Genomic DNA, 12,455 nt, shown 5'->3' with positions numbered 1-12,455 from the left:
CATTACCATACAAAGATGTGCTGTTTGGTTCTTATGATGTCTGCAGTTCAGAACAAAGACAGCATTAGAGGCTCATAAATCTTTTTATTATCTTAACAAAATTTCACATTGACAAAAGTACATTTTATAACAGGAAACCTTTATTTTCTTATAAATGAAATGCAACAATACATAAAAACTATTCAGCATTCTACAAACCCCAAAGCCTTAAAAAAACCTTAATATGTGTAAATTGTATAATTGTCTGAACTGCTGAACCTTTTTTCTTTTTCTTTTTTCTTCTTTCAGTAAAACCTTTGGCATACATATCTATTGATGTTTATTATTGTTCAGTTTTGCAATAAATAAAATGAAAACAGATGTTTTTGATTGGAACAAAACTTTCTGAGCAAACAATCTACAACTGTAAGTAACAATATCCAGATAATCAGAGTAATCATGTCGAAATTAAATGTTTGTCTTGCTAAGGAATTTGCTTTTTCGGCAATTACTTCACTAGGATGTTACAATTTCATGTTGCTGAATTGTGCTGTTTTGCACACCATTTTCACATGATAGTAATGTTAGGCGATGCAATAGTGTTTATGTTATTATGGTATTTAAGGGTCAGAAGAAGAGACGGGACCTCATTAGGTTGAAACTACTGACTGCAAAGGCAATTGCATTCCATTTACATCCCCCGCTCCTCCCCCGCCCACTTTCCCTCTGCTCTCCAAGTGGCCTCTGTGCTATTACGTCCTACTAAGTGCTGAGGGGAAGTGAATGAGAAGTGGAACAACTAATGGAACGCAGCCTAGGTTTTGACCTAATCTTGTTTGAACTTGCTGCTGAATTGTAAAGCACTTTGAGCTGCACTCTGTGCATGAAAGGTGCTATCTAAACTAAGTTCTTTCATTTATTCATTCATTTATTCATTCACTTCCATGGACATTACATTGATTTACATTAATTTCTTACTTTAACCCTAACCCTAACCACTACTTGCCTTACCCTAACCCTAACCTTGGCAAGTCTTCTTGAGTCCCCACGTTAGAAAGAATAGATTTATGTCCCCACAACACGATTGAATACCTTGTACACACACACACACACACACACACAACCTGATGTTAACCAGAATTCTCAAACTCAAATTGCAGACCAGTGAGCCGTTCATCTGGAGCTGCTGGGGGTTAAGTGCCTTGTTAAAGTGCAGTTTGATAGAAGTCGATGGCTCATTTAACAGTTCATTTACTATATATACAGACCCAAATTACAATGGGTTTATCAACCATCATAAGTGATACTCCATTAGTGATGACTCCCTACATTTCTCAGGAATTGCTCAGTTTTCGATTCAGATGGAATGTGAGTCAATCCTGGAATTGGAGGGTTAAGTTAAGAAGGCATACACTATGCCTGGAAGACTGAAATATAGGTCAGCAGTACCGGTAGCTAAAAACCGGTTTTGCCACATTGCAGTGCAAACAGGTTCCCTGCCAAAACTCCTCCCACAGATCAACCATTTGTGAATCCACATGCCTTTCACCCAGCCAGCTGCCACTGATTCTAATGTGTATCCATGTTCTACAACTTTCTCTCACCCTGCGTGAGACAGCGAAGCTCCTGTGGTGCTACTGATCGATGTTGATCTGGAGGATAAACCCTGTTTATGTGTAGGATTAGACAGTGAGTGTGCTGTAGGGGGGCTTGTGTCAGAGAAGATCTCATGGATTGCCTTGATGGATCCCCCGGGCAGTTCAGGAACTTCAAGAAGGACGACTTTGAGGCCGACTGGATTAAAGTGGCAGAATGCAGATTTGGTCAGGTGTACCAAGTCAAGCTCAAGCTCTGGCGGGAAAAATGTGCCCTGAAAAGCTTTGATACAACCTTGTGTGCAAACAACTTTTACAGGTGGGACTTAAACTATGAAACATAGCACAAATTGCCTATAATCCTACAGTTAGATACAAGCAACTGCCTGAATTTACACCAATTTCTTAGCATATTGGCTAAATTGTGTACTAAATAATATTAAACTTAACAAAGATCTTTTGGTTTCATTAATCTTTGTATTCATTAGTATTACATGTTTGACAAAGGAAAAAATGTTCCCAGTGGTCAAAGTTTAAAATACCTATGTAATGCCCAAAGCTCCTTCACTGAAGATTATTTTTTTCCTTCACAGGAGAATAATTGATGAAGCATCCAACATAGCCGCAGTGAAATTCAAATACATCGTATCCATCTACGGCGTGTGCAGTGATGCAACTGCCATGGTGATGGAGTACATGAGTAATGGATCACTGAACAATCTCCTAGCCAGTCACACTTTGATGTGGCCAAAGAAGTTCCAGATGATTCATGAGGCATCCATGGGTATGAATTTCCTCCACAGCATGCAACCTCCACTTCTCCATCTTAACCTCAAGATGTCCAACATCCTACTAGACGATCATCTCCATGTCAAGGTCAGTGAAACTCATAGAAAACAGCATGATGAGTCTGTAAATGCTTACAATGATCTCTTGACATTTGTGAGCTCTGCTGAGTGATGTATGTTAATCCTTGACTAGTTCACAATACTCCATGCACAAAGATTTCAGATTTTGGTTTAATCCACTGGGAGGAGGGAATGAACAAGAAGTTATTCATGGAGCATCTGACAGCAAGAGGGAACATAAGTTACATTCCTCCAGAGACCTTCACTCAGTGCCCTGATCCTCCAGGAGCTACCTTTGATGTTTACAGGTGACTTGCCAAGGTCATTTTTGAAAATTGCACCGTCAGAGTCACTTCTTTGTCTCTGATTCAGTGCACAATCCATAATTCACATAGTGTAACCTTGCTCTCTACTGTATATAATTTAACTCCATCACAAGTCACAGGGCCATACTCTATTTATTTTACCTGTGTCTGACTCACTCTTTCATACCCTTTATCTTTAAAGAATTATGTTTTTATAGAACAAAAACAATTTCATTTTGCACTGTCATTCATAAAAATGATCAGCATAGATAAAAATGGGAAATAAGGACTGAAGTTCTTCTTTCTGCTTTGATCTACAGCTTTGGAATTGTGATGTGGGAGATTCTGACACAGCAGAAACCATATGCAGGTAAGAATTAATTCATTAGAAATGCATCACAGCTTCAAATTAAATAGATGTATAGATGTTTCTTCAGCAAGGAGTCTGGCAAAGGTCATGCAACAAAATATTCTCACTTTAAACAACATATAAGTGAAGCTCTTTTCATCTAAGTGTTTCTTAGATTATTTTCACAATTGCTTTTGCACAGTGAAATGAATTTATGACATTTTTTCTCCCATGAGCAGTGGTGGAATTTTACTGACTACATTTACTGTGCTTAAGTACGAATTTCAGATACTGTACCTGTATTGTACTTGAGTATTTCCACTTTAATGCCACTTCATACTTTGTCTTCACTACAGTTCAGAGGGAAATATTGTTCTTTTCACTTCACTACATTTACTTGACAGCTATAATAAGCTTTACCAAACTATTTCATACAAAATATATGATGAGTGTAGTGCTGCCACCCCATTTAAAGGGCAGATGATGTTTGACTTTTAAAGCAGTATTGATGAAGCAGGACAGCAGGCAGGAGTATGTGCAAAAAAGGTGATGTTCTTAACTAAAATATTAATGAAACAGGGAAAAATGAACCTTGGGAAATTCAACAAAAATAAGCTAAGCAAGGAACAAACAAATCTGCAGCCTCACAGCAAGATATCACCTACTCTCTTCCCTCACTCATCACAGCTGACCAGTGACTGGTTTTTCACCTTCTCTGCCGCTTCTAACTGGAACATACCATCTCAGGTTATCATAGGATGAGCTAGACTGATACAAAACTTTCAAAGCATATAGAACAACATCGATGTAGAATTTCTCTGATACTGCTGACAATCACAATTTTCTATGGGGACACATGCACAGCCATGAGTGCACCAAATTACACAGAATGTAATTTACTACAGAACAGTTTTATCCTTCCTACGCAAACTTGACACAGCCTAGTGACTCTGACTTAGTGCACCTAGTGACGCACACCTGTTGTCACTGTCACCGATTAAGCAGCATCTGCCTGACCATCACATAACTCTCAAACAACAATGACAGCAGGACTGAAATAACAAATTACAACATTGTGCCATTATTTGTGTAACATGACTGATACATTAACAGAAACATTGGACTGAAATTAGTGATTTTATACACAAAATACCAGTAATGTTGGAAACCAGGGTTCAGTGAAAAGGGAGAGGAGCAACCTTTTCACAATGTGCTTATATAATGGTTATGCATTGTTATAGATTAAACTAACAGTACACAGAGTTATTAAAATTTGCTCCACCTCAACAAACGTCAACAGTGAAATTCTATCTAAATTCTTACATACTTGCATACTTTTACTTAACTTAATATTTCAGTGTATGACATTTTACAGACTGCTATTACTACTTTTAATTAAGTACAGAATTCAAATACTTTCTTAAAACCTTCATATTAATTTAACTGTTCGTGAACCTTTTCATGTAAAACCATTTCCCTAACCAAAATATTTAATGTTTAACTTACCTAAACATAACCATAACCTAAACGGCCACATGACAAACTGGTAAAAATGTTGCATAAAATATGTAATGCTGTCACATGATTTTGTAGTGGAGGAAGAATATTCTCATAAACACACAATATAATTTGCTTGCCCCATTGACAAAATGTTTTGAATCTCCTGTCTGGCGTCTGTTCTGTGGACCCAGGGAGCAGCATGACCACAGTGCTCTTACAGGTGTCACATGGTAAGAGACCCTGCATGGAGATGTTTCCCGAACAGAAGCCACGAGAGTGTGATCAGATGATCAGCATCATGAAGCAGTGCTGGGACCAGGATCACAGGAAGAGGCCCCAGTTCTTAGGTGCAAATGCTTAATTGCTGAGTTGAATTGTTTTCAGCCAACTTTCTAATTTGTATTTAAAGCTCGCGAAGGAACTGTAACTCTTGAGGTCATTCACTGAGTTCCCAAGAGTTACTGAGTTGTGGCTTTAACAGAAAAAAGCTGACTGTCCAAATGCACTGTGATGAAAAAGAGCAGTACTCTTGAGGCAGATAAGATTTAGTGGTGTTATAAGACCTGTTCAGTGGTCCATGTTAATTAAAATCTTCTATACACAAGACACACGTTTGAATAGAAATCAAATTTTCTAAGCTCTAGCAATAATGACATGAGACCAGAATTTTAAGGGCTTTTTAAGGGTTTTAATTATTATATCCTGAATCAGCCCTTAAGATGCAACAAAGTACTTGTGGGAAAGGATCATAGTATGCACTAATATCTTGGCTGCATCCATAGAGAGATGATTTGTCACAATTGTCTAAATGTCATGTTTAATTGCTTTTGTCATTTTAACATCTCATTAAAATCAATATTTGAGTCTGAAATGTTGCTGAGATGTGCTGTAACTATATGAATTATTTTCCCTTTTTGAGAATGGCAACATCGGGTGAACATGTTTTTTTCTGTAAAAATGATTGAGGAAAAAACGAGAGTGTCAAGGAAAAAACAGACATTTTGATATCCTGTTGAAACATTAGTGTTTTAATATGTAGCCATGAAAGACATTTGGCACTTGTCCCTCTTTTGATCCACATGGTGTAGGTACCAGTTCTTTAGATTTTTCCACCAAGAAGATGAGCACAAACAAAATAGAACGAACGAGTCGCATTTTCCCCTTGGGCCTTGTCTGTTATTATTATCAAGCCAATAGTCAACAAGTAGTCATGTGTTCACTCTGCATGTAATGCCCGAGTGAAATGCATACATTCCAATGAGATCAAATTATTTACACAAGTGGATCACCTTTGTTTGGACAAGCTCTTATGGCTTGAGAAATCATGTTAATGAATATAAATTGGTGTCATGTTTATTCATACACAACAGCTATTCCAATGTGAGATGTTCTCAAAAACTCAGTGCTATAGTATTATTACCGTATCTATGAAAGAATTTACCCGTTAGTCATGCATGACGGTTCGTTCTCTGTAGTGTTACAATTATGAAAAGCTCCCACTGGGTTTTAGAGCTGCAAGCGTAGGAATACATTTGTGTAATTAGGCAAATTCAGAACAGTTCTTGACTGCTGTTTTGTTTGCAGACATTGTGAAGAAAACGGAGGCTCTGAGTGAAGTCCTGAAGATCCCAGGACCAATCCAGTGTCACAAAAATGGTGACAATAGACAGGAATCAAATTACCCCTGGCTGGTTTCTCCCATACATAAAGTTAGTTCTGCTTGAAACATATATTTCATGATACTATAGTAGTAAGGTGTATGTTCTTCAGCACAGAAAGAGAAAAGTACACACAAATACTTTGCAATATTCTGTGCAGACAGGGCATATTATGTATCCAGTCATTAACACAGTGGCTGTTCAACTGTTGAGTCATTCATACCCTTTAACGTCCATTCTCACAAACTGATTGATATTAATGATGTGCATATTAGTATTAACCACTGAAGATTGATGTCACAGCTAATAACTTTTGAAGTATTTTCTTTCTTTCTTTTCAATTTCAGATTGCTTTGCCTGAGATGCCTGACCTTCCCTCAGGTAAATACATGGGAAGAGAAGGATGGGAAATTGTGTTCAATGCAGTATAAAGCCCGGAGGCCTGACATTTAAAAAGTGCTATTTACAGTGCTGTCACATTTTTAATATTACCTTTAGTACTGAGAAGCAGAGTCATATATCAATGTAAGAAAGAGAATAAAAGAAACATTCAGCTTTTTGGATCCTCCCTCTCTGAAACATTAGAATAGATTATTGAAGAGATGATTCACAATACATTCTTATTGATCCTTTTATTGCAACTTTCCCTTAAAAATAAAAAGTATTGGTGCACTTGTTCAAACACTAATGCACAAAATAACAATTTCACAGTAGCAGAAAATATTGACAAGGTTAAAATGCCTCCAGAAAGTGACTTTGACTTTCTGCCATTATGTACCTCACAGTAGAATGAGTAAACTCAACTTTGATGAAGCAAAATTCATAAAACATAGTTCCTGTAACCTATATTCACAATTTCTGAAGCCTTTTTCTCTCAAATAATGCCCTTTGCTTTCATTTTCAGATGACCAACATGGCAAGGATGGCATTCTCTCCCTCCTGTCAAAGAAGGACTTTGGTAGTTTCAGACAGTCAGTGAAAAGAGAGCACGTATGCACACAGTTTTCAGGTAGAAAGAGCCTCCTGCACTTCACAGTAGCCAGCGGGGATGCAGAGAGTGTCAAGCATGTCATGAGCCTGGGTGCTGAAGTCAACTGTACCACTGCCAGGGGTTACACTCCTCTTATTATTGCCGTTCTGCACAGGTGTGTATAAGGAAACACATACTACTTATTACAACTTACATAAGAAAATGTTTTGTGCTAGCAGCTGGCTATCTTGAACATGTCTGCAGCTCTGAGGCTAACCAAATTTATTTCTGCCTATCAGTTCAAAGTAAAAGGAATAGTTCAACATTTTGGGGACTATTCGCAGAGAGTGTTGTGGGAATTTCTGTACATTATTGAGAACAAACACAACAACTGTCTTTCTGGTATTTATTCTGGTATTTATTAAAGCATTTGCACATGGGCTCAAACTACAGCCAAGAGCAAAAAATTCCTTTCAGTATCCCCATTCTTATACAAGTAAGTGAGCATGTAAAGGCAGGATTGTTTCACAACAGTTTCTTGAGAACTTGCATACAGTTCCTGTTTTATCAAGTTCAAACCAGGACTGTGGTTAGGGTGCAGAGGGAGTAACCTATCTATAACCTTCCATCACAAGAAAACAGCATGTAGACACTAAGGTTACACAAGGTCAATCCAACAAACAGACAGAATGAACTTGCATTTTTCCACATCAAAAGTTAGATGAGAAAATATCTGTTGCCACAAAGTACTCTTTATTTATTTGTTCTACATAAAAGGATAAGAGATTCTGACTGTTGATCTGCTAGCGCTAACGTTAGCTGTTGGTCGGTGAGTGCAGTCAAGTCAGTATTTAGTAGCCAACAATTTCTGTTTGTAGTTTGGCTAACTTATGAAATAAATGTTGATACAGCTTATAAAATTAAAAAAAGTAGACGTACGCTATCAGCTTTGATTCTGCTCGTTAATGTATTTGGGACAATCGGGTGTAGGGAGGTTGTGGTGACGGGACATTTTATGTTTTAAAGTGGAAGCAGAGGGGCACTCTGACTCAAACCCTGTTGCAGACATGAGAACGGTATTGATGTTCTCATTTAACTCTCAGCAAAAAAGTGAACATTTTTATTTCCTGAACTATTCCTTTAAATGTTACATAGTACACTAAATATGAAACCTCTATTTTACAGGCTTCATGACATCATCCCTTTGTTGCTGGAACATGGGGCAGATGCCACCCAGGGAGATGAGGACCAGTGGACAGCGCTTCATTTTGCTGCTCAGAACGGCGATGACAGGACTGTCCGTCTTCTGCTGGACAAAGGAGCGGTGGCAGATGCCCGTGAAAAAGCCGGTTGGATGCCCCTCCACCTGGCCTGCCAGAACGGACATGAAACAGTAGTCCGCCTGCTGCTTTCACGACTGTCAGGTGAAGCAGTTGGGGAAAGGGAGAAGGTACAAGGGAGGACGCCGCTCCATCTAGCTTCCGCTTATGGGCATCTGAATATTGCCAAGCTCCTCCTTTCTCAGGGAGCAGATCCCAACGCCAATGACCACTCTCTCTCCACTGCTCTTCACTTATCAGCCGACGAAGGCCATAACAGATTAGTCAGACAGTTGGTGAAAAGTGGGGCGAGTATTGACAGTGCAGACAGCAGAGGATACGCTCCACTACACCTGGCAGCTCTGAGGGGTCATACAGGCATATGCAGGCAGCTATTGTCAAACGGGGGCAGCCCAGAATCCAGGACCCTCCAAGGCTGGACTCCCATGCACCTGGCTGCCCTGAGGGGACATGAAGCCACCGTGGACCAGTTGCAGTGTCAGGGCGGTTGTGTGAACGCTAGAGGTGAGAATGGATGGACCCCGCTCCACCTAGCCTGCCACCAGAGCGAGGGAGAAGTGGTGGCAAAGCTCCTGGCAGCCAAAGCTGATCCGAATGTGACAGAGGACAGTGAAGGATGGACACCACTACATGTAGCCTGTACCAGTGTTAGTTTCCCAAGTGTCCTCCACTTGATATCATATCATGCAGATGTGAATGCAGTAAACTCAGGAAAGGCGACACCCTTACACCTGGCCGCCCAGCATGGTTGTGTGCCTATTGTGAAGGCTCTACTGCTGAATGGAGCAGACAAGACTCTGCTGGACTCTTCTGGATCCACAGCCCTGAAGGTGGCCCAGAGGTGTGAAAAATTGGAAATAGTCCAACTATTAGAGAAGGGATGTTGACCATGACTCTAGTTTTGGCGAGAGCAACATGAACAGAAACATTACAGTACAATGAAAATGTCAGTGGCACAGCTGGAATAATATCCTCCCTTTGAGTAGGACCCTTAAGCTACTTAAAAGCAGGTTTTGAATGGATTTTTAAATGTTTTATTATTTTTAGAAATGTACAATTATAGCTCCATTATTACATTATACACACACTTAAAAGTAAGATTCACAAAGACTATTTTCTATATTAGTCAAGTATACTCAAGAATACTGTGACATTTAATTTCCTCTCCATTTTTCATACATTTATTTCCTAAAAAATGTAATACTATGCAATTTAGAATTTCTACATCATTATATAATCAACATGTTCTTTGATTTACAAATAAATGAACTTTTGGCCTAGTTTTGCCAGTAGCTACCTTTCTTTAAGTTACAACAGAAGTAGCATATAAGTCAATTTTCTGATGCCAAATCAAGCATTTCTAGTGAAAATAGTGACATAAAGTCTGTAAGATTCGACAGGGTCATAGTGGAAAATAGCAATGAGCTAACACATGGGGTCAGAATCAGGTGAAGTAGACTATAATGATAAAACACATATCTTCTCTTTGAACCACCTTGCTGGCTTCTTATATGTGAATTGAATCAATGTTGCTGCCACATGTGGATGAAAATGAAAATATAAAAGAGCTGCTGTTATAATGACTTATAGAGGCATTAATTTGATTAAACCTGTCGCACTTTATGAGGGCACTGTGTGTCTAATAATCTGGTAAAAAATACAGATGACAGAATTAGATCCATGATTACTGTTATTGGCACCATTTAAATCTTTCTGCAGCACATTTCAAATTATAAATGTATAAATGCATTACAGGAAGGCAAAGGGGATCGTAGAAGATACCTCTGATTATCAGTCATTCCCTGCAGACTGTAGACAGCACTGCCCAGCTTATGCAACAGTCATTTACCACAGTGACACCTCATTAAATTGAAATGAAATGCATGGATTGTGGAACTGTATTGATCTACATGTTCACAGGGTTTTCCTTGGAACTGCAAGCGACCAACTCTGATGGTGGATTGGGAGTCGAGCTGCATCAAATTACTGTAAATGAACTGAGCAGAGTTAAGTTGGACTCAAACTGGGCTGAGTTTGAGGTTTTCTAAAAGCACAGCTGCCTCTGTCTGTTCACATGATAACATATTAAACAGATACAAGCACTTTTTTACCCTCTGCTTTTACTCTAGTAAATTCAGTATCAAAAAGCTAGTCTCAATAACTTAATGTGAATTTCTTTCAGCAGTTTGACTTTTAAACATGTTTTTTTTTTTTTAATGCATTCTATGTTTGCTATTGTCTTTCTTTCATGCTATGTTTCTTGTGTTATACTACTGCTGTGCAAACAATTTCCCTCTGGGGACAATAAAGGTATTGAGTCTTGAATCTCGAATCTACGTAAAACTATTCCACTGATGAAAAGTAGTTAAAATGAGCAAATGCAGACTTAGACAAACATCTAACCTCAAGTACCTAACTAGCCTAAGCTGAGTGTAGTGGATTCACAATTAAACATATACACTAGAAAGCCTTCTCTTTAAGTAGTCTCACAAAGTGCTTAGGTTACTTTAACAGTTTAAGTCTTTGGTCATGTGTTTTTCCCTGTGACACTTGCACTCAATTAATTTTTTCATCATCATCATTTCTTTAGACAGCTATCAGGAAGCTGCACTTGCTCAGGCTGCCTTAGAGCCTTAGATTACGATAAGCAAAACCCTGATTTATATTGACATACTGTATGGCTTATATCACAAAGTAAATTATCTGCTGACCCTGCTCTCACTATATTTTATCTACTAGAGTTTGAAAAGCAGCTATCACATTATGAAATGAAGCTCTCTGGAAGGGCACCGTAAATTCCAGGTTGGGTAGGATGATTGATATTTGAATGTGCCCTTTTTATGGCAGCAACTCCTATTTGAAATTCATGAAGCCTTCAATGTCTTAAAAATTGGAAGCAAAGCACATTTATGTGATTGTTATTTACAGTAAACAGTCTGGTGATGATTTAACAGATGGGAATGACACGCATCTGTGGAATCCACAGAGCTGTGTCATTGTCTAACCTGTCTAACGGCGTTTTTGTCTTTCTAATGATCGACTGAAACGAGCCTTTGTGTTTAACCAGACTGTTGTTTGTAATGTCAGTTGCTGAAACATTAAACTCACTTTTCCAACATCTAATCAGACCTACCGAAATCAATGGTGCTGCTCCAACCTTTTTACCCATACGGTGACACATCGGATACCTTCTATTAGCCAGTAATTGGGTTTACAGGCGCCTAAACTAATTTCATTTTCCAACACGGAGATAAGCAGGAAGAGGATAATGTGATGTAAGTTGCTGGTGCCACAAACGCTAAGGGAAGAAAGAGGAGAGCTGTAATGTGTTTTATTTTCTTAAATTAGTGGAGACACAATGTTCTGCTATATTCTTTAATAACTGTTTCTGTATTATATTTATATTTTTCATAAAAAAATATAAATTACTTAATGAAAGGCTTTGAAATGCTACTCCACTTTATGCTCTTGTTTATGTTTTGCACAATGTAATAATATCAACTTGTACAATTCTTTTAAACTAAATTAAAGAGAAACATTGCTTCATAATTGCTTCAAGTGAAGTCAATAACTGCGGTTCAGTATGACTAGAATACAACCCACCACGGTGTATTTCCACCTACTCAAATTAGAGATGTGTTGCTGCATCCAAAGGCTCCAAAGGCTTTCCTGTAAAACTCATCAGGAGTAATTTACATATGTAATAGTATTTTCAACAAGTTACACAATTCGATCATTTGGATATTGGTCTGCAATGGATGAGCTGTTTAATCTCGTTGTCTGATGTTACCTAAACTTCTATACACTGTGCAGCCTGTTTACCCAAGCTTGAGAGGAGTCTGAAGATGTTGTCTTTGCATGAGGATTTAAACATTTATTTCTTTTGTACCAAGATCAAACAACCCTGACAC

General features: G+C 38.4%; 1 protein-coding gene across 1 annotated transcript; it reads left to right on the top strand.

The window, feature by feature from the left end:
- Positions 1–1,708: 1,708 nt before the first annotated feature.
- On the top strand, positions 1,709–9,431 carry ankk1 (ankyrin repeat and kinase domain containing 1). The gene is made up of 9 exons (XM_042414491.1): positions 1,709–1,893; positions 2,168–2,450; positions 2,579–2,730; positions 3,048–3,097; positions 4,768–4,923; positions 6,161–6,285; positions 6,582–6,615; positions 7,139–7,379; positions 8,390–9,431. The coding sequence occupies exons 1-9, from the start codon at positions 1,709–1,711 to the stop codon at positions 9,429–9,431; spliced, it is 2,268 nt and encodes a 755-aa protein (XP_042270425.1).
- The last annotated feature ends 3,024 nt before the right edge of the window (positions 9,432–12,455 follow it).

This window comes from Thunnus maccoyii, chromosome 6, assembly GCF_910596095.1.
Source record: "Thunnus maccoyii chromosome 6, fThuMac1.1, whole genome shotgun sequence".
NCBI classification, from domain to species: Eukaryota; Metazoa; Chordata; class Actinopteri; order Scombriformes; family Scombridae; genus Thunnus; species Thunnus maccoyii.
This window is presented reverse-complemented; position numbering and strand designations above follow the sequence as displayed.

Excerpts from the sequence above, each read along its gene's own strand:
- ankk1 (XM_042414491.1), top strand. The coding sequence starts at position 1,709 with ATGGATTGCCTTGATGGATCCCCCGGGCAGTTCAGGAACTTCAAGAAG. Across the intron at positions 6,616-7,138 it reads GATGCCTGACCTTCCCTCAG|ATGACCAACATGGCAAGGAT; the intron begins GTAAATACATGG and ends TTTCATTTTCAG. Across the intron at positions 7,380-8,389 it reads ATTATTGCCGTTCTGCACAG|GCTTCATGACATCATCCCTT; the intron begins GTGTGTATAAGG and ends TCTATTTTACAG.